Consider the following 20,323-nt stretch of genomic DNA (forward strand, 5'->3'; position numbering starts at 1 on the left):
AACAGAGGTATTGCTATATATTAGGAAAAGGCAGAAAATCAAAACTAATTTATGTATAACAACTCAGGAGGAGCAGGAATAGGTTAAGAATAGGTCAGGAAAACATGGAACATTCAGGCTTACTTACAAGCAGAGAAAAAGTGTGATGTAATTTGCCTTAGGTTGCTACTTTGTCTATGAACTTTCCCTGATCATACTAACCCCAAAGCACTGTCTCTCTTATACACCAAGTTGTCAGCAGAACTTGGGGCCCCTGGAATTTGTATTAGGCTGTTGGTAACAGAAAACCTGACTATAGCAATGTAGCAAAAATGTGAACTGGTTGTTCAAAAGCTGCTCAAACCCCCCTTCCTTTGCCTTTCTATTTTATAAAGGCTGAAATGAGAAAACACTCACCTTTTCAGATTCACTTGTAACTAGGTAGTGGTGGCCAAATGTCAGAGTTCTGACCAATGAGATGTAGCAGATCTCTGGAGAGGGCTTCCTTTACTCTTCCCCAAAAGTTATGCCTTCAGAATGGGAGAACAAAATCCACATACTGAGGCTAGCAAGTCAGGAAGGCAAAAGAGCTTGGGACATTAATAGTGTCTTGGCCCTGCTACACTGGCCATAAACTGATTATCTCAATTTCCTCTCACATCAGGATCCCTACCCCCATTAAACCATGGCATCAGTTAAGAATTGTGTTCACCCATAAGTAACAGAATGCCTTACTTCTATAGGTTAAAAAAAAATGAGAAGTTTTATTGTCTCTTTCAACAAGAAGTCAGGGAATAGGAAGTTAAAGCCTGGTAGAGTGGCTTGATCATGGTGTCAGTGACCTTTGCCCTCTGTATCTTCTTAGCTTTCCCTTCTTAATGCGCTGGTTTCCTCCTTATGGTCACAGGATGGCTGCTGTACCTCCAGGTATCAGGTCTGCGTTTCAGGCAAAAAGAAATATTATCTAAAGAGTTCAAACGTGTCATATGGCCTCTCCTGGCTGCATGGCGGGTGGGGAAAAAAATCAAGTAATTGGCTTTTCAATGTCTACAGTAGAGAAAACAATGTAGGTTGGTCACTCCACCCAACATCCATTCCCAATCACCTTCTCCCTTGCCTTCCTCTACTGTGTCACTAGTACTTTTTGATTTTTTAAACACTGCCTTGTGAAGGAATTACTGCCTCACCAATTAGACTAGAAACCTTGTGGATCCCTGACAGTGCCCAGAACTATGGACACTAAAATATTTTGAAATAACGATCAGTAACTGCCTGGGGTTCTTATTTTCTGAAGTTTTGCAGTCGCCTTTGCCAATATATCATTCTGTAACTAATAAAACAAGGCAAAGCAGGACCCGGTAAATGGCAAGAAAAGCAGTGGCTGAAAGTCACAGTAGTAGGATAATGGATTCCATTTTTAAATTTGAAATTTTATTTTGATGTAGAGACTCTCAGATGCTGCTCTAGAGAATTCAGACCAGTTCTCCCACTGAGCACAACTTACAAAGCTGAATGAAATATAAAAACATCTTCTTGAAAGCATCAAAGACCTAATAAGAGAGTAAGGAATTACTGGGGTCAAAATCTGAGAGTGATTCAGAATCTAGAGGGGTTGGTTTAGCTCTTGGGGCCATTTTTTTTTTCTCGGGGCATTTCTTAATCTTGAGGAGGTGGCTGAGAGACTGAGCTATGCCTTTAGTATTCTGTGGGGTTAGGGGCAAAAGTCAGAATCCAAGGACCATCAAGGGTTGGGACTTGATAAGCCCTGTGTTTTGACTTGAGATCCAGAAGGACTGCTCCATGTGAGTAAGGCTGAACCAGAAATAAAGCAGCCCTCACACAGACCACAGTTATCTTGGTCATCCTGGAAAATCTCAAATGCTGAATTTGGATTAAGGTAATCCTGGAGCACTAGGCTGTCCTAGACACCTGGCAAAAGAAGTTGAAAATCCCCCCTAGAGACAGATAACATCATTTTAGGCCTCAAATGCCGGTAAGAAAATTTTTCAAAACAAGGTTGGCACAGTAAAAAATCTAGTAGATGGATAAGAAGCGCGGACTCCATAAACAAGAACCAGCAGAAACAAAAGAGCAGATCGGTCCCAAAGGGACTCAAAATTCTTGAATTCTTAAATTTTCCTTTGATATTATCTCATTGTTTTCGTGTCATGAAATTTTTTACAGTATAATTACAACAATGAAAAGAAATGAGCTATATAAAATAAAAAGCAAAACAAAACAGCTAGAAAGAAATATACCAGGATCGTGTTGGTGGTATCTGACAGCAGCAAACTGTAGTGTTTATCTTTTTCATTTTTATATTTTCCAAATGATTTTATATTTTGGAGATAGGATCTCGCTTTGTCACCCAAGCTGGGGTGCAGTGGCATGATCACAGCTCACTGTGCCTCGACCTCTTGGGCTCAAGCAATCCTCCAGCCTCAGCCTCCCGAGTAGCTGAGACTACAGGTGTGCACCACCATGCCTGGCTAATTTTATTTTAATTTTTGTAGAGACAGGGTCTTAATTATGTTGCCCAAGCTGATCATGAACTCCTGACCTTAGGGAATCCACCTGCCTCAGCCTCCCAAAGTGCTGGGATTACAGGTGTAAGCCATGGTGCCTGGCCTCCAAATTTTCTTTAATGACAATTTATACTAGAAGAAATACTTATGTAAAAGAGAAAGCAACATAGGGTATAACCCAGAGCAGGGCTAGATTTGTAGGCATTCAACTTCTACAGCTGTCCAGGGTCTTGTGCTCAGAAGGGCCTCATGCTTGGCTTAATGCGCTGCTGTTGCTGTCTTGAAATTCTTAATTTTTAAACAAGAAGCTTGATATAGTTTGGGTATTTGTCCCTGCCCAAATCTCATGTTGAAATGTAATCCCCAGTGTTGGGGGTGGGGCCTGGAGGGAGGTGTCTGGGTCATGGGGGTGGATCCCTCATGGCTTCGTGCTGTCCTTGCAATAAAGACAGTGTTCTTGCAAGATCTGGTTATTTAGATGTGTGTGGCACTTCCCCACAACCCTCTCTTGCTCTTGCTTTTGCCATGTGATATGCCTGCTCCTGCTTCACTTTCCATCATTAATATAAGCACCCCTGAGGCCTTCCCCAAAGCCGAGCAGATACTGGTGCCATGCACAACCGTGAGCCAATTCAACTTGTTTTCTTTATAAAGTACTCAGCCTCAGCCTTTTTGTTTGTTTGTTTGTTTTGTTTTTGTTTGTTTTTTTTAGACAGGGTCTGGCTCTGTTGCCTAGGCTGGAGTGCAGTTGCACGAACACAGCTCACTGCACCCTTGACCTCCTGGGCTCAAGCAATACTCTCACCTCAGCCCTGCAAGAAGCTGGGACTACAGGTGCATGCCACCACACCTGGCTAATTTTTATATTTTTTGTAGAGATGGGGTTTCTGCCATGTTGCCCAGGCTGGTTTCAAATACCTAAGCTCAGGTGATCTGCCCACCTTGCCCTCCCCAAGTACTGGGATTACAGGCATGAGCCACCATGCCTGGCCAGGTATTTCTTTACAGCAATGCAAGAATGGCCGAATACAAAGTCCCACATTTTCATTTTGCACTTGGCCCTCCAAAGTATGTAGCCAGTCCTGACCCAGAGGCAATAAAATGTTGATCAATTCATTGCTCTGGTCAACAGTCTCTGGATTTGCTCTAGTTTCTCCACTTCTCACTGAAAGGCATCTAGTTTCTAAACTGGAGGGAGATATGAGGCCAGGCACTGTGGTGCACACCTATAAACCCAGCACTTTGGGAGGCCAAGGCTGGAGGATTGCTTAAGGCCAGGAGTTTCGGACCAGCCTAGCCATATATTGAGACCTATGTCTGCAAACAAAACAAAACAAAAATTATCTGGGTTTGGTGGTGCATGCCTGCAGTCCTAGCCAGGAGTTTGAGGCTGCAGTGAGCTATGATAGCACCACTGCACTCCAGCCTGGGCAACACAGCAAGACTCTGTCTTCAAAAAAAAAAAAATAAATAAATGGAAGGGCAGGGCATGGTGGCTCACGCCTGTAATACCAGCACTTTGGGAGGCTGAGGTGGGTAGATCACGAGGTCAAGAGATCGAGACCATCCTGGCCCACATGGTGAAACCCTGTCTTTACTAAAAATACAAAGATTAGCTGGGTGTGGTGGTGAGTGCCTGTAGTCTCAGCTACTTGGGAGGCCGAGGCAGGAGAATCGCTTGAAGCCGGGAGGCAGAGGTTGCAGTGAGCCGAGATCACGCCATGCACTCCAGCCTGGCGACAAAGTGAGACTCCATCTCATAAATAAATAAATTAAATAAATAAATAAATTGAAGATGTGGCCAAACAGTTGCAGGAATGTTGGGGCACACTAGAAAGAACCCAGGATTAGGAATCTGCAGACAGGATTCCAGTTCTGTCACTAGAAAGCTGTATCTCTAGCTTGCTGGAATTCATCCCTTCCAGCTCTCAAGACATCGGAATCACAGCTGTGAACAGGAAAGCTAGCACACCAAAGTCAGAATCAAGCAATAGTTATTTATCTAGTTCCCACCCTGTGCAAGGTACCGGGTGTTCTAAGATTCACTCCAATCCATGAGGTGCGTCTAGTCTTTCACCGAGATTTGCCAGTGGTCTTTCAGGATATTTCTCCTTGCTTTCTGGATCTGATGACTTATCTGAAACTGAAGTTCTATCTGGAATGACTGGACCTCTTTCACTGCAGTGTCAGAAATCTCTTGTAAAGTAAGCATGGTGAACTTCCAAGATGCTGGGCCACTAGGGGAAAGGGTGCAATTAATAATCCCTACCATTTATTGGATGTATACCAAGTGCCAGGCTGTGTGCTAGGTTTTTTACTTGTGTTCCCTTTTAATCCTTTGAAATGGCTTGACTCTACTCTTATTTATGTTTTTCTGATAAGGAAACTAAGGATTAACGAGGTTAGGTAACGAGGAGCTGGAAAACGTTCTACTTCCCAAAGCATCCGCTTGACAATTCCACTAGACCACCACCAATACCACCGAGCCCTCGTTGCTTCCTCTTCAGCCCAGAATAGTCCACCAAGTCCACGTTTCCCTAATCCCAAGGTCGGATGGCTGAGTAGGGTAGAGAATGCAACGGAAGGACGCTAATGGAGAATTTTGCAGGGTCTGGGAGCAGAGCAGTAAACGCAGTCCAAAGCACTGAGTATGCTACAGTTTGGTAAAATCCACCTACAGTTTGGTAAAATCCACCCAAGCAGCTTTGGGATCCAAGGCTTGTACTGTATCCCCAACCAACACTAGGCAACGCCCCAAGTCCTCACACTTCCCACTCCGATAGGCGAAACTGCAAGAACCGGGAGGGGCGGCTGCCGCGTTTAGGCGCGAGGCACACACCATACCCTTCCGCAGCTTCCCACCTCCTCCAGACGCACGTGTTTAAAGAGTCCCTGCTCCAACCGGTCCCGCCCCACCTCCGCTCGGCCTCCAGCCCTGCCGGTACTGCTGGCTTCAAGTTTCCTCCGAGAGGCGGGCGCGCACAGCTGCAGTGGTGGCGGCAGCGGCCACCAAGCGTCCGGCCGCGCTTCGCCACCCACCTTTCCTCAGCTCCCGGCCCTGCAGTCTCCGCCCGCCGAGGAGGGCGCGCTCAGTGGAGCAGGAGTCCAGGGTGGGGCGCCGAGAGGAGGGAATCCCGGGTCACACCGCTACAGTTCTCGCAGTGGCAGAGGCGGCGGCGGCGGCAGCGGCAGCGGCGGCAGCGGCGGCAGCAGCAGCAGGTGGAGCCAGCTACAGCGCTTGGCCTGAAACCCGCCGCTACAGCCACCCGGGCGGGAGCTGGCCCGCTGAGTGGAGCCAGTGCTCACCCAGGCGCGTCCCCCGGTTTCCGGGACACTTGGGTTGCCAAGGCCGGCTGGCCAGAGTCGCTGTTGGGGACTGGCGCGCCCCGGAGCGCACGGCTGAGCTGGAAGCCGCGTCTGGGGCTCAGGACCAACTGAACCTACCTCATCCCGGCTACCTAAAGACCCCTTCTCTCGGGAAAGAGCGCTGCCGGCTGTGGGATTTGGGAGGAGCTCGGAGGCCCCCCGGGCACCTCGCTGGACACTATCCGTTTGCGCCCCCGTGGCGCTGGAGGGTCCGGAGCGGAGCGCTGGTCTCTCTTCTGCGGTTCAGTGGCGGAAAGCAGAGAGCTCTTCCTGGGACGGACGGGACCTCCTCCCTTGGTCCTCCGTGGAGTCCTTGCATCGCTTGTCGTGTTGGTCTCGAGGGGCTCACAGCTTGACACTAATTTGCAGGTGTTCGCTGCTGATTTGGTTTCGTCTTCGATTTGGGGACAGTTCCCGCCAACGACACTCACACACATTTCCCTGTCTTCGTCGGAGGGCCGGGTCTGGGGTCGCCGGAGCCTGCGGGAATCCAGCGCCTATTCGCTGACCCTGGAGTCGCTCCGCTAGCTGTGCGCCCTCCTGGGCATTAGCCTAGAGAAGAGCGTGCAGACGCGGCTCCTTTGAGGGAGTGCGGACCTCGAGGGAGGCATCGGGCTCCTAGGGGCTTCTTGGCCTGTGTGGTGGGATTGGGGTCAGCCGGCCATGGCCTTCACTTTCGCTGCGTTCTGCTACATGCTGTCTCTGGTGCTGTGCGCTGCGCTCATCTTCTTCGCCATCTGGCACGTGAGTAACCCTCTTTGGTCTCTCTTTTTTCGCCCCAATTTCGCTAAATTTCCCCTATTTCACCCCACTTTTTCCACCTTGCGGGCGTGGGCGGACCGGGAGGGTGGACCTTCTGCCGCTCCTCTGTCCCGGGGCAGGAGGCAGTTCGCTGCATCCCGCTGGGCGCGCCTTCGGTGCCCTGGCTGGAGTCGGGGGGCCGCTGGTGCCCGGGTGGGACACCCTCTGCAGGGCTCGACCGGGCGTCCCGGGTCCCGGGCCCCGGGCCCTGGGGAGTGGCGGCTACAACCACATCTAACCCCTTCCTCTCCCGCTCCCTTCTCTCCTGCGGCAGGAGGCTAAGGAGAAGCGCCGCCGTCGGTCCCGGCAATTAGTCAAGTAGCTATAATAACTAAACATTTAAAATGTCAGCATCTGTGGTGGGTTGCATTTAGACATAATTGGAGACAGTGGAAACACGATGGGAGCGCCTTGTAAGAGGTAGGGAGAGGCCGAGCCCGCGGAGAGGAGGGAGACTGGGCGATGGGGTCGAAGTGGAAGGCGGCAGGGGAAAGGCGAGGAAAAGAAGAGCAAGGAGACGAGGGAGACTGGGGAAGGGTAGGCATCATTAAGGCCGTGGAGAAAAGTCACGAAGAGAGACCGTGGAGAGCGACGACGGTGTCCTCTTCTGGCCTCTTGGCGTTTGAACGTCCGACTCCTGAAGACCCCCTGCAGGTGGCGAACCTCCGCTAGGCCCCCAGAGTCCCCAGCCCGCACAAGCTTCATGTCACCCTTCCCGGGGCTATTCCAGGTGGAGGGCAGCCTTGGATCCCAGTTCTTTAGGTGTGGGTGGGAATAGAGGAGCGAAAGCTTCTGAATAGCGGAAGAGAAGTACTGAGAGCGCAAGAGTGCATACGCTGTTCCTCTCAAAGACAGTGCAACATCTAGCGAGTGCATGCAACTCTCAAGGCTTTCTTCACTGAAGTTGTTTAAGCCCCTTATCCTCACCCTCAGAGGGCTGATGGGAAGAATGACCAAGGCCAAATGTTTAGAAAGAGCATCCTAGTGCATAATTTCCCACCTTTAACAGCCTTGCCCTGCCCAGAGTCTAGATGACAGGGAAGAACCCTGAGACGAATTCCTGGAGGCATGGTTCTGGTGAGCATCAGAGACTCTCATACGGTGGGGATGCCCCAAAATGAAGACGTGAAGAAAATTGCAGGGTGCGTGAGATGCCCATGTTTTGTGTAAGTGGTTTGCGGAGTGAGAGTTTGTCTTAGAATAGAACTAAGCAGCTAGAGCAGCTCCTGCTACAGGGCTCTGACAGAGAGGAGAGGGGAAACTCGGGGAGGAAGGCGGCTTCCGACCCTGTAACCTTAGGAAAGACCCTTGCTGGCTTCCTTCCACATCTCTAAAGTGAGAAAATTGACCTGGATGATCACTAAGCTTTCCCCCATTTTTCAGATGGTGTAAATCCGTGCATCAGTAGACAGGAATGGGGAGGGGGTGACAGGGAATTCAAACATAGATATTTGGGGGATGATTAAAAAAATTCTGCTGTTTATAAGTATTGGGATTTTAAACCCTCCCTTCTCTGCTCTGCCAGGCTGGATCTAATCTGTGGTAGAAAATTGAGACTTGAAGTTGCTGACAGTTCTTAAGGGAAAAGGAAACTTACCTGATTGAGAATACAAAGGAGTACAGATTAGACCATGCCCAAGCAGTGCAGCAAACCTCTGCTAATGTGCTTTAAAGGCACTTCCTCAGCTTCTTTGGATTTGGGGAGTTACTTGCATTCTAGAAGGCCAACTACTCCCTTTTTTTCTGCAATACTTCATTTGCTGTTTTCTGTTTTTGCCTTGGCCAGAGGGTGTCAGGTACCAGAGAGCTCCCTCAAACTCAGTCTGGCTTGGAGTTCTCTGAACTGGTCCCTGAAGCAGAGCAAGTAACCAGAAAGAATAATTTCCTCTCGTTCAGGGGAAGATGATTAATAATTCAAAAACAGCTTAATTGAGTGGTTTGTGCAGCTAGTTGACATTTGAATGAAAATCAGGTGTTGCCTCATCCAGCATTGGCCTCTGCCCTCCAGTTTCTCAATGCTCACCCCCTTGTCCAGGGGTGGTTGAAATGCAGTCAAATCCCAACTCAGGTTTTATCCAGATTCCTCATGGATGTGGCAAGATTCTTGTTTCTAATAATGAAAAGAATTTGTGCGTTTTGATTTCACATTACAGTAACAATTTCATAGTCTCAGTCCCTCCTTTCCTAGTCTTTTCCTTCTCTATCTCTTTCCCTCTCTCCAAATCAAACAACCCAAACCCCATCACACTGATTTGGTTCCTGAACATTGAACTGGGAAACCAGAGACACCCTGATTTCTGGGCATGGTTTGTATGTCTGGGTGTTAGTTACATGGTAGTAATTATTTCGACCAAAATTGAGGAGCCTTGGTTTTACGTTAGACTGTTTGCCTTCTTTCCAGCTTCTTATATTCCTTATGTACTTCTTGATCGGACAAGGCATATTGATTGTGTGGTATGTATCAATACCCCCCAAAATGAATTGGGCACTTAACAACATATAGCAGTGAAAATGCCTGCCATGTTGCCATGTCTAGGCTGAAGATATGAAGATGGCATGCTTTTCTTATTGAATTGTACTTACCTACTTAGGGGTAAGGATGGTAGCTGCTATGTGTTGGATGTCTGCTGTAGGACAAGTTTTAGGTACTTTACAGAGGATCTCTCAGTCCAGTCATTTTCCTCCCCTTTCTTCCCACCGGCTGTCTGGGAGCAAGGATGGATGTGGACAGCCTTTCTTTCAAGTCTTATTTTTTACTTAGAAAATTTATCTGCATTTGTTTTCTGTTGAAAATATTTCAAGTTACCCATTTATTTTATATCAGCAACTATTTCTGAGTACATTTATCACATTGGAAGAAGCAGAAGAAAACTGAGCTTTTTCTGTGGCTTTGCATACCCTCAGGCATCTGGCCTCTTACTGCCCAGGCAGCCCTCATAACTGACATTTCCCAGATGAGGAAACTGGATCAGAGAGGTCACAAGGTTGCCTAAGGTTGCACAGCTGGTATGTATTGGAGCTGGTATTCATGGACTTGAGCTAGGTCTGTGAGACTCTTAAGCCTAAGCCCTTTCTCTAACTGTAGTCACTATTTTTGGATTCATAAGTTAGATAATAATTTATATCCAAAGGATTACCTTTCTCTGTATAAATGAAATTTTAGAGTTGGAATTTCTGATTGTAGTTTTAACAGCAACAGCAACCAGACTGAAGACATACCATATATCCTTTTTTAAAAGAGGAAAATTCTGTTTATCTAGACTTTTGCTTATAAAATGATACAGGTTCCTTGTCCAAAATTTTGAAAATACAATGATTTGTAATTAAATAAAGTAATCACTAATCTTATCTAGAAAAGATTATCTCTTGTGTATTTTAAAAAATTGCATATGGCCGGGCTCAGTGGCTCATGCTTGTAATCCCAGCACTTTGGGAGGTTGAGGCAAGAGGATCACTTGAGCCCAGGAGTTTGAGAGCAGCCTAGGCAACATAGTGAGACCCCGTTTCTAAGAAAAAAATTGCATGTGGATGTTTAGAAGGAAAAAAAAGTGTTCTAAAGGGTTTTTGATGTGAAGTGATGTGTATTTGCAGCCAGTATAAAATGAATGATGTTTACTCACAAGAGCCTTCTCAGCTCTGGCTTGGTTAAGCCTGTTTGCAGCATGTCTCATTTATATAAACACAGATGAAGCTATTCTTTGAAAAAATCAAAGATTCACTACTGGATTTCAGGTTTTTAGCTCTTGAAGTTTTTATATTTGGAGTCACTGTGAGTTTTGACAATATACAAATAAAATTAATTCCCAATAAAATTCCCTAGAAAGATCCGATGTACCATCTCACCTTGAAATTTCTTTGGATTCACAGCAGCATTTGCTGTTTGAGGGTTTAAATGGCCCCGGACAGGGATGACATACATATGTACTGAGAGGCAGTGTTTCTAGGGAAGATGTCTTCATGGTGGAGCCTTTTGCAGTTCTACCCTGTTACAGACTCAGCCTCTGGAAATCTGGTAAACATCTCAGTTTCTCAGAGTACCCATCTGGAAACAAAAAATGGGTTTATGTGAAATGGTAGGATGCTTGGGGTTGATAATAAATAGCCTGTATTTTTATGACCCTGCCTTGTCCTACTTAGATGAGGGTACTGCACTCATTGCCAGGTCTTACGTGGTCTCCACTTTTTGTTCTACTTGTGATGCCCCTGTCCTTTCTGGCATCTCACTTTCAGGTGGGATGTCCGCAGCTCCAGCTTGCTCCATCCCCCTCTTATCTCCTCCCTCCATCACTGCCCATTGCCCCACAGCCCGAGTGGAAGGAAGCTCCATGAGAGCAGGGACGTTTTCTACTTTACCATTGTTTCTCCAGAGCCCAGAACAGTGCCTGACACACAGAGAGTGTTTGGCATAAATACTTGTAGGACAAATTCTTGTTTCCTTCTGGCTTGACTCATTTCCAGTTGATATAGTGATATGTTTTGGCTGCGTTCACACCCAAATCTCATCTTGAATTGTAGCTCTCATAATTGCCACATGTTGTGGGAAGGATCTGGTGGAAGGTAATTGAATCGTGGGGGATGGGTTTTTTTCTATGCTGTTCTCATGATAGTGAATAAGTCTCATGAGATCTAATGGTTTTATAAAGGGCAGTTCTCCTGCACATGCTCTGTTGCCTGCCACCATGTAAGACATGCCTTTGCTCCTCTTTCACCTTCTGCCGTCCTCATGAGGCCTCCTCACAGCCATGCTGAACTGTGAGTCCATTAAACTTCTTTCCTTTGTAAATTACCCAGTCTTGGGTATGTCTTTATTAGCAGTGGGAGAACAGATTAATGGTAACTCGTTTCTGATTTGACTTCTGGCTGCTTCTTAAGCACTGCTTTCTAGGTAGTTTGGACAATGTGCATTTTCCCCCATGCCCTGGCACTTTGAAACTTTGGAAGCTAATTATTGCAAAGAAGACTGGCCATTGCCATGGGGTACGGAGCCCTTCTTGATGATAGTGGAGCTGGTTCTCTTTCAGAGGAGTAGGTTGGGAGAAGCACTGGCTATCCCTGGAGAGAACACCTTCTGGAAAGTGTAATGTCTGGGTTGATGCATGGCACCTTATCCTTGTTTGCATTGCATGCTGCCTTATCCTTGTTTGCACTGCAATAACTCCCCCTGAAAAAGAAAGCTTATGTCATCATTGTATTTCCACTGCAGTCATGTTAGAGAGGGGAGGAGAGAAGTATGCAGAATTCACAGGTCACCTAAAACAATCAGGCACCAGCCCCAATCCCAACTGTTTGGTGAGGTTTCAAGGCCTCACGGGTTGGATACTGGAGACACTAAAGTAACTTGTCTTTGACTTTAGAGTTACTGAACAAACATTAAAGGCAGCGAATGTTGTGAGGCTCTTGCCAGGCAATTGGAGCTCCTGCCTATAGTGGCTCTGAAGCTGTGCCCAGGCCCTTGCCTCACTCTAGCCCCTCTGGCTACCTGGTGCCTTTCCCTTCCGTATATCCACACGGCTCTGCGCTTTTGCTCTCTGGACTTGTTTTCTGCTGTGGATCTCTCTCCCAGTAAGTCTGCAAACAGGTTCCTCTGGGGCATCATTCTTCTGTAGCCATGCTATCTGGATGGTGCCCTTGCCACCTCCTTGTCACCGTCATCTGACTCACTCCCATGGGCCCCTCCACTGGGCACCACTGAGGACTTGGCTCCTGGCCAGTGTCCTGCCCTTGCTGTCCTGCAAGGCGCTGGGTGATGTTGGTTATCTGACCTCCCATTTGGTGACCACTTCCGTCTTTGTGGTCCCTGGGCCCCTGACCTACCTTGGACCTGCCTCTGCAGTGTGAGCTCCCTGTTCTCTACTCCCGCACTCTGCTGCCCCAGGGGTTCTTGGCCTTCCTTTGAGTGTGGCTTTTCCTTCTTCTCTCAACGCATCACTCCTCTAGGATTTCATTCCTCCTCTGTGTCATCACCCCTCATCATCTACCACTTAGCTCCTGCTGCTGCTCTCCACTGCTGCATCCTGTGTTTCCTGTTGCTCCTGTAGTGGATGCCTCAGTCTCCCAGGAATCCACTCTTTTCCCTCTCTTCTCTTACCCCAGGTGCCCGGGAGCTGCTGGGACCCAGGTGGATGCATGGTTTGACCTTAGCTGATCTCAGTATCGCCTCCTAACTCGTCAGTGGGATGTGAGTCAGTTCCTTCAGCTTCCACAACACTGTTCTAGATTGTTGTCATTTTCTCAGAGCCCCCTGGAGCTCCTCAAACCGTCCCCCACCCCAACCTCCTCTGAGCAGGTGACTTTACTTCCAGCTCGCAGACAAGATAGAGATGATCAGACAGGGATGCCTCAGGACCCTGCCCCTCCCCAGACTTCTGATTAATGATTTATCTTTCCTTCTGGGACTCAGAAGCAGCAAAGTCTCTCCCTCATCTGAGGCCACTTCCTCCCCTCCTAGTTATCTGTGGGCATTGCTCCATCACTTTTCCCCACCTGTCTGTGTCTTCAGCCACTGCCCTTCACAGGTCCACCCGTCCCCACCCCTGGCAGATTCAAAGGCTGTGGTGCCTCTGAGCTGCAGACAAGCCTTTGGTCCCCAGGCCTTCTAGATGCTGCTCAACCTCTCTTCCTTTGCAAAGCGGTTTTGTCTCACCACATCCTGCCTGCCATCGCCTCTTTGGAGTCTTACCTCAGACACTCAGAAACCACGGAGACTAATAAAACAAAGCCCTCTGCATCCACCACTCAGAATTGGCAAGTGTCAGCATTTTGCTATTTGTGTATCTTTTCTCTTTTCCAAAGACACTTGTTTCCTTTCTGGCTACCTGGCTTGTGCCCCCGCCCCTTCTCAGCCCAGCACTTGATGAGGACACCCGTGGTCTCCTGTGGCAATCTCTGGGCACCATTTAGTGCTTATCTTGGCCTCTCCATGGCTTTGAGACTGCTGTCTGCATCTTCTTTGCAACTGTTTTCAAATGTTGTTTTCCTGGGGCCCTGCTTCTCCTCCATCTCCCCTGTGGGTTTTTCTTTCTGCACCTTCCTTTTCATGTTGGTAGTTTCCTGCCCTCCCAGACCTGTCCCCCGACACTGACCCGGGTGTCCATGGGGCCACCTGCCCCATGCCCCACAGTTGGATCCCATCCGAACTTGTCTTCATGCCCTCCTCACTCCTCACAGACCCAGTGGGTTTAGTCTCCACCCAGGGACCCTCTCTACCCCATCTGCTCCTTCTGTAGTCACCAGCCATGTCTGTCCCCTCCCTTCCATGCCTCCCATCCCTGCCTTGGTTCAGGCCCCCATTTGCTGTTTCTCAGAGCATCATGGTTCCTTCCAAGCTGGCCTCCTTGGTTGTCATCTCCCCTGGACTAATCCTGCCCACACATGGCTACCAAGAGTGATCTAGTACCTGAAAGGATCCTTCCATGTTATTCCCAGACTAAAGCTTTTACTGGTTTCTCTCGTTTTCAAAGTTTAGAGGGCTGGGAGGACCAGGTCCCAGTTAACTGTTTAGCCACATTTTGCATCTTCTGTGTTCCAGATATCCTCACCTTCTTGCAGTTCCCAAATGGGCTGTTCTGTCTCCCTGGAATGCTGTTCCCCACTTCATTCTTCACCTGACTGGCTCTGCTGCAGCCTTTGTCCTCTAGGAAGCCCCATTCTCCCTGGCAATCTGAGTCCACTTGTCCTTTGCACCTGTCCCAGGTCTTGAGTCCCACTGTTGTATTTGTCTCTGTGCTTAGATTATAAGCTTCTGGGGGGCAGAAACTGCTACCCTCACTTGTGGCCTCAGTGTCCAGCATGGGGCAGTATGGTGGGAACTCGGTGATTTCCGTTAAATAAGTTAAGGATCTGGATAATTTATTACAGCCAGATTAAGCTTGACAGACTCTCCTTGACAGACGGAAAGAAATGAATACTTTCCCAGACTTACCTGGTTATGACAATCATCTGGATGCTTATTACAAATGCACATTTTTGGCTGTGCGCAGTGGCTCATGCCTGTAATCCCAGCACTTTGGGAGGCCAAGGCAGGCGGATCACGAGGTCAGGAGATAGAGACCATCATGGCTAACACGGTGAAACCCCGTCTCTACTAAAAATACAAAAAACAAAACAAAAAAATAAAATTAGCTGGGTGTGGTGGTGGGTGCCTGTAGTCCCAGCTACTCGGGATGCTGAGGCAGGAGAATGGCGTGAACCTGGGAGACAGAGCTTGCAGTGAGCCAAGATCGCACCACTGCACTCCAGCCTGGGCTACAGAGCGAGACTCCATCTCAAAAAAATAAAAATCACATTTTTGGGCTTTGCTGAAGGCCCATGGAATCCTAGGCTTGGTGGCTGTCTCTGTGTGAGGGAGGCTCACTGAGCTTCAGTCCAGAATTAGATGGAGGGGAGATGGTAGATGGCTCCCTTAACTTAAAAAAAATTTGTTGTAAAATACATATATGACATTTACTTTTTTTAAACCGTTTTTAAGTGTACAGCTTAATGGCATTAAGTACATTCACATTGTTGTGTAACCATCACTACCATCCATCTCCAGAACTTTTTCCCTTCCCAAACAGAAACTCGGTGCCCATTAAACAGTAACTCCCCATTCTCTCCTCCCCAAGCCCCTGGCCACCACCATTCTACCTGTCTCTCTAAACTGATCTACTTCTAGATACCACGTATAAGTGGAATCATACAGTATTTGTCCTCCTGTGGTTGGCTTATTTTACTCAGCATAATGTCTTCCAGATTCATCATATTGTAGCCTGTGTCAGCATTTCTCTCCTTTTTAAGGTTAAGTAATATTCTGTAAACCAAAAATAAAACTCAAAGTCCCCCCCAACCATCTGAATGGGCTCCCTCCTTGGCCAGGGCACTCGAAAGTTAACCTGAAGTTTTAGGCCATGAGGGGACGGGAGGGTGGGACATGTGTCATTATGCTCTCCTCCCTTTTGGAATTCAGGGAACACCAACTAGCATTTAGCATCAACACAGATCTTAAGTCTGTTAAGGAATATTTACAGTCTATTCTCTCTGAAGCCTGCTACCTGTCAATCAGAAAAAATTTAACTCTACCCAGGACCTGGAAATCGCCCCAACCACCTGCTGCCACCACTTGGAGTTGTCCCGCCTTTCTGGACTGAAGCAATGTGTATATATGTTTTTCTTTTCCCCCCAAGACAGAGTCTTGCTCTATCACCCAGGCTGGAGTGCAGTGGCGTGATCTTGGCTCACTGTAACCTCTGCCTCCTGGGTTCAAGCAATTTTCCTGCCTCAGCCTCCTGAGTAGCTGGGATTACAGGTGCCTGCCATCACACCTGGCTAATTTTTTTTGTATATTTAATAGAGACAGGGTTTACCATGTTGGCCAGTGTGGTCTTGAACTCCTGAACCCGTGATCTGCCCGCCTCAGCCTCCCAAAGTGCTGGGATTACACGCCTGTGCCACCACGACCGGCTGCAATGTGTGTCTTAAATGTATTTGATTGATACCTCATGTCTTCCTAAAATATGTAAAACCAAGTTGCACCCTGACCACCTTAGGCACGTGTTCTCAGGATCTCCTGAGGGCTGTGTCATGGAGCACTCATATTTGGCTCAGAATAAACCTCTTCAGATATTTTACAGAATTGGACTCTTTCTGTCAACAGTTCCGTTGTATGGATAGACTACATTTTGTTCACCCCTTTGTCGATAAACACTGGGTTGCTTCCGCCTTTTGGCTATAGTGGATAATGCTGCTGTGAATGTGGGTGTATGAGTATCCAGGGGCTTGAGTCCCTGCCTCCAGTTCTTTTGTGTATGTATTCAGAGGTGCAACTGCTGGATCAAGTGTTCAATATTTAATTTTTTGTGGCTTCTGTGATCTTACAGGCAGAAACTCTTGGTCCTCAGTCTTTGCTGCACAGACTCTCTGCTCTTTCTTGACCCTCTGGCCTGTGATGGTCGCTGTCTCTTTGCTATCCTCTCTAGACTAGAGCAACAGCAGGACCTAGGTTCATGCATTTGTTTAAATATCTGGTCTGTTTTACTACATTTCTTAGAACCTTCACGTCTTATAAGTGAAAACAAAATAGTTATAAAATCTCTAAGTTTTTGCATTAAGCTCCAGTTGTGAGAAGTTCTAAATGGTCCTTAAACAGAGATTTTATTGAAGACAACTCGTGGTCTTTGCCAGGGAGCTTGCCTCATGATGACAGTTGTTTCTTCCAGAGGATTTCCCCAGGAAGGGAGTAGCGGTGTTTCCCATGATTTTAGGGCTGTGAATGTTTTTGGCTTTGCGAGAACTGAGGAATGCACCTGCCATTAAGCACAAAGGGCATCTTGCCAAGAATTTTGTAGTACTTTATTAAAACCTTATTTGCATTTCTGCTCTCAAAGCAGTGCAAAGGGTTAGCACTTCCATGGTTGAGGAGGAGAGTGTGGACCAGGCCGCCTTAACCAGTGCTGCAGAGGAGCTGAAGTCTTACGCTTCCATATTTGCCCCTAACCTGGGGCTGTTGGGGGTATGGAAATGAAGTAGGTTGTTAGCTCACTGGGAGACAATTTGGGGGATGGTTTATTTTTTAATGTTTTCAGCTTCCTTGAGTCACAAAAGTGATTTAATAAACAACCAGATTTCTAAAAAGGTAGTTTCTCTCTCACACAGGTACACAATTACCACCACAACAAAAAATTCCATAGCTATGCACATCCCACACTTACCTGGCCATATATTTTGTGGGGGATAGGATTTGCTTTTCTTTTTCCTCCTGGGGTAAGGGTGGGAGTTGGAGAATGCTTATAGGCCCATTTGCAGTTAGCACTCTTTGGGCTGAATGCTTTAGTGGGAACAATTAATCACACATTTATTCAACCATCATTTGCTTCTGACCATCCCGAGGCTTCTGGCCAAGGGCTCCCAACTCTGTTTTCATGGTTGCTTGGGAGTGTAATTAATGCCCGAAATTGCCTTCAGGTGAGCGAGGTGGGTGGTTTCTGCCCTCAGATATGCTATCTGGCTAGAATGGAGCTGTAATTTCTGATCCTTTGCAGTGTCTGTAAAAACCAAGGTGCAGGGCAGGCACGGTGGCTCACACCTGTAATCCCAGCACTTTGGGAGGCTGAGGCAGGTGGATCATGAGGTCAAGAGATTGAGACCAGCCTGGCCAACATAGTGAAGTCCCGTCTCTACTAAAAATACAAAAATTAGCCAGTCATGGTGGCGTGTGCCTGTAATCCCAGCTACTCGGGGAGGCTGAGGCAGGAGAATCGCTTGAACCCAGGAGGCGGAGGTTGGTTGCAGGGAGCTGAGATCGCGTCACTGCACTCTAGCCTGGGCGACAGAGCAAGACTCTGTCTCGAAACAACAACAACAACAAAACCAAAGGTGCATGCCCAGGACATGGGGATGACAGAATGACCCACTGAGTCCCTTTTCACTGGATCCTTTCATCCTAGCAAGGGAGGAATGGCAGGCCATGCCACCATGAATCCACCTAGTGTTCCTCTCCATTCATCAGCTTTCCCATTCGTATTCTTTCAAGGTTTTGGTTTCCCATTTGAACTCAGCTCCCACCACTGCTCAGTGGCTTCTCTGGGCTGTCTGGCTGGTTCAGAAGTCTGTGGTTGTTGGTGAGTCCCTGGCATTAAGGATTTCCCAGGCCTTGCGTATTCTTTCTTTCTTTTCTCTCATTTCCTTTTCCCTCTTCTTCATCTTCCTTTCTTTCTCCATCTTTCTCTCTTGCCCTCCTTTTATTTCTTCTCTTGTGCATACATCTTACATCTGTGGAGGCGACACAATATTACTTAGCCTAGCTGGTGGCCCTAGGACTGGGAAGTAAGCTGACACCACGTCCCACCTCCACAGCGTCTTGAACAGTGGGCTGGCATTTCCAGAGCATCAGTCTTAGGTATATTTTCTGGTTTTGTGTTCGCATGGTCCATTTTGACTCTGGGATGCAGCTCTCCTGCTGGGGAAAAGTGCAGGGGAGGAAAGCAGTGTCTTGGCACTAACTACTTCTTTTTTTTTCTTATTGGCAACTGATTCATGAACTCTAAAAAAAGAGTTGATAGCAACATAGCCAGCTAGCTGTAGCAGCCCAGATGGTCCCCTATATAATAGAGACATTTGTATCTTGGATTAAAAAAAATTTAACTGTGTTCTGTGAACCTTTTTAAGAAAAAGGAATTAGTAACTGCATTCCAGAGTTGTGGCTATGGAAATAGCCAAATGATTAGGTAGTTCCCTGCCATGCAAAGAGTAGGAAATAGGACTTGGGAGGTCCAGGGCCAGGAAATAAGGGGAGACATATTGCGAGGGCCCTGCCCTGCAGGGAGAGAGGTCCTGTTTGAACGCATGTGCATGTGGATGTGGATGAGGAGCTACATATCCAGGCTTCTGTGTGTCCCCACGGCTACTGCAAACTGGGAGCCTTTAGAGCAGGTATAGGCAGACCGGGGTGGAAGAGAACACATTGTGTCAATAGCTTCTAAATTCTATACTGAACAGATACATAGGTTATTCTGCTTCCTTTCTCTGTGGTCATTGGGAAATGGTGCAGGCCACATTCTGCTACAGTGAATCCCATATCTAGCAGAATCTCATTGTTATTGTCTTATGTCATCAGCACACCTTTGGTTGGAGCTCGGACATCCTTGTCCGATGGGGTTCTAATTGCAGTGGTCATTTCACAAGAGGATTGAGTAGGGGGTAGGTCTGGGAAGGGATTTGGAAGAGCCACTGGGTTGCAGTGCGTGAGGGCGGGGTGGGGTGGTGAGGAGAGGTGGTCTCCCAGATCGTGTGAAATCATCTGGAGCTGGGAACTGGACCAGATGCTGTGGGATTTCAAGCCTCTCAGTCATTATGAGACCATGACTTATCCTGGAATAATTTTTCTTGCAGGTTCCGGAGAGTGATAGGGAATTGAGCTGAGGCCAGCCAAGCATATGTGCTGACTGGAGGAAAATGTGTTCAGTTTTGACATCCTTTCCTCTTATTGGCTGGTAGTTTTAGTACCAAAAGTCATGCAGTCATGCCCTAGAAAGGGACTGGCAGCAAATGGGACTGGTGCTGCTGCTGAGGGGCACTCCTTAGCAAACCTCTCTGTCTTAGCAAACCTCCCTGCATCCCCCTGGACCTTTTGTTTCCTTGTGTGTGAAATGAAGGAGCTGGATGAAGTGATCTCTAAGATCCTACCAGTCCCCAAATGCTGTGGTTCTCTAGTGCTTGCTCCCTGCCCCTTATTCTTTTGTCTTTCTCCTGCTGTAGTTTGTCTCTTGATAGGTTTCCTGGGTATGAGGTATCAGGTTTCTCAGTAAGGAATGTATCAGTTAAGATTCTTTTTTTTTTTTTTTTTTTTGAGAGAAGGTTTTGCTCTGTCGCCCAGGCTGGAATGCAGTGGCATGGTCTCTGTTCACTGCAACTTCTGCCTCCCGGGTTCAAGCGATTCTCCTATCTCAGCCTGCCAAGTAACTGGGACCACAGGTGCCCACCACCACGCCCAGCAAATTTTTGTATTTTTTGTAGAGATGGGGTTTTGCCATGTTGCCCAGGCTGATCTTGAATTCCTGGGCTCAAGTGATCCACCCGCCTCAGCCTCCTGAAGTGCTGGGCTTACAGGCATGAGCCACCAGGCCTGGCAGTTAAGATTCTTAGAAATCAGTTCTGGTCATAGTAACCAAAAAGGGGAT

The 20,323-nt window shown here is 47.6% G+C and overlaps 1 protein-coding gene across 2 annotated transcripts in view; it reads left to right on the top strand.

Annotated features, from left to right (window-relative positions):
* Nucleotides 1–5,838: 5,838 nt before the first annotated feature.
* Nucleotides 5,839–20,323, top strand: part of LOC108521848 (protein cornichon homolog 3) — a 141,598-nt gene continuing 127,113 nt past the window's right edge. For both annotated transcript variants that reach the window (XM_017861832.1, XM_017861833.1), the window contains exon 1: nt 5,839–6,614. In XM_017861832.1, the coding sequence (XP_017717321.1) occupies nt 6,534–6,614 (81 nt within the window). In that variant the 5' untranslated portion in view covers nt 5,839–6,533. The remainder of the gene's footprint in view (nt 6,615–20,323) is intronic.

The sequence above is a fragment of the Rhinopithecus bieti genome, unplaced genomic scaffold (assembly GCF_001698545.2).
Source record: "Rhinopithecus bieti isolate Rb0 unplaced genomic scaffold, ASM169854v2 scaffold_61987, whole genome shotgun sequence".
Lineage (NCBI taxonomy): Eukaryota > Metazoa > Chordata > Mammalia > Primates > Cercopithecidae > Rhinopithecus > Rhinopithecus bieti.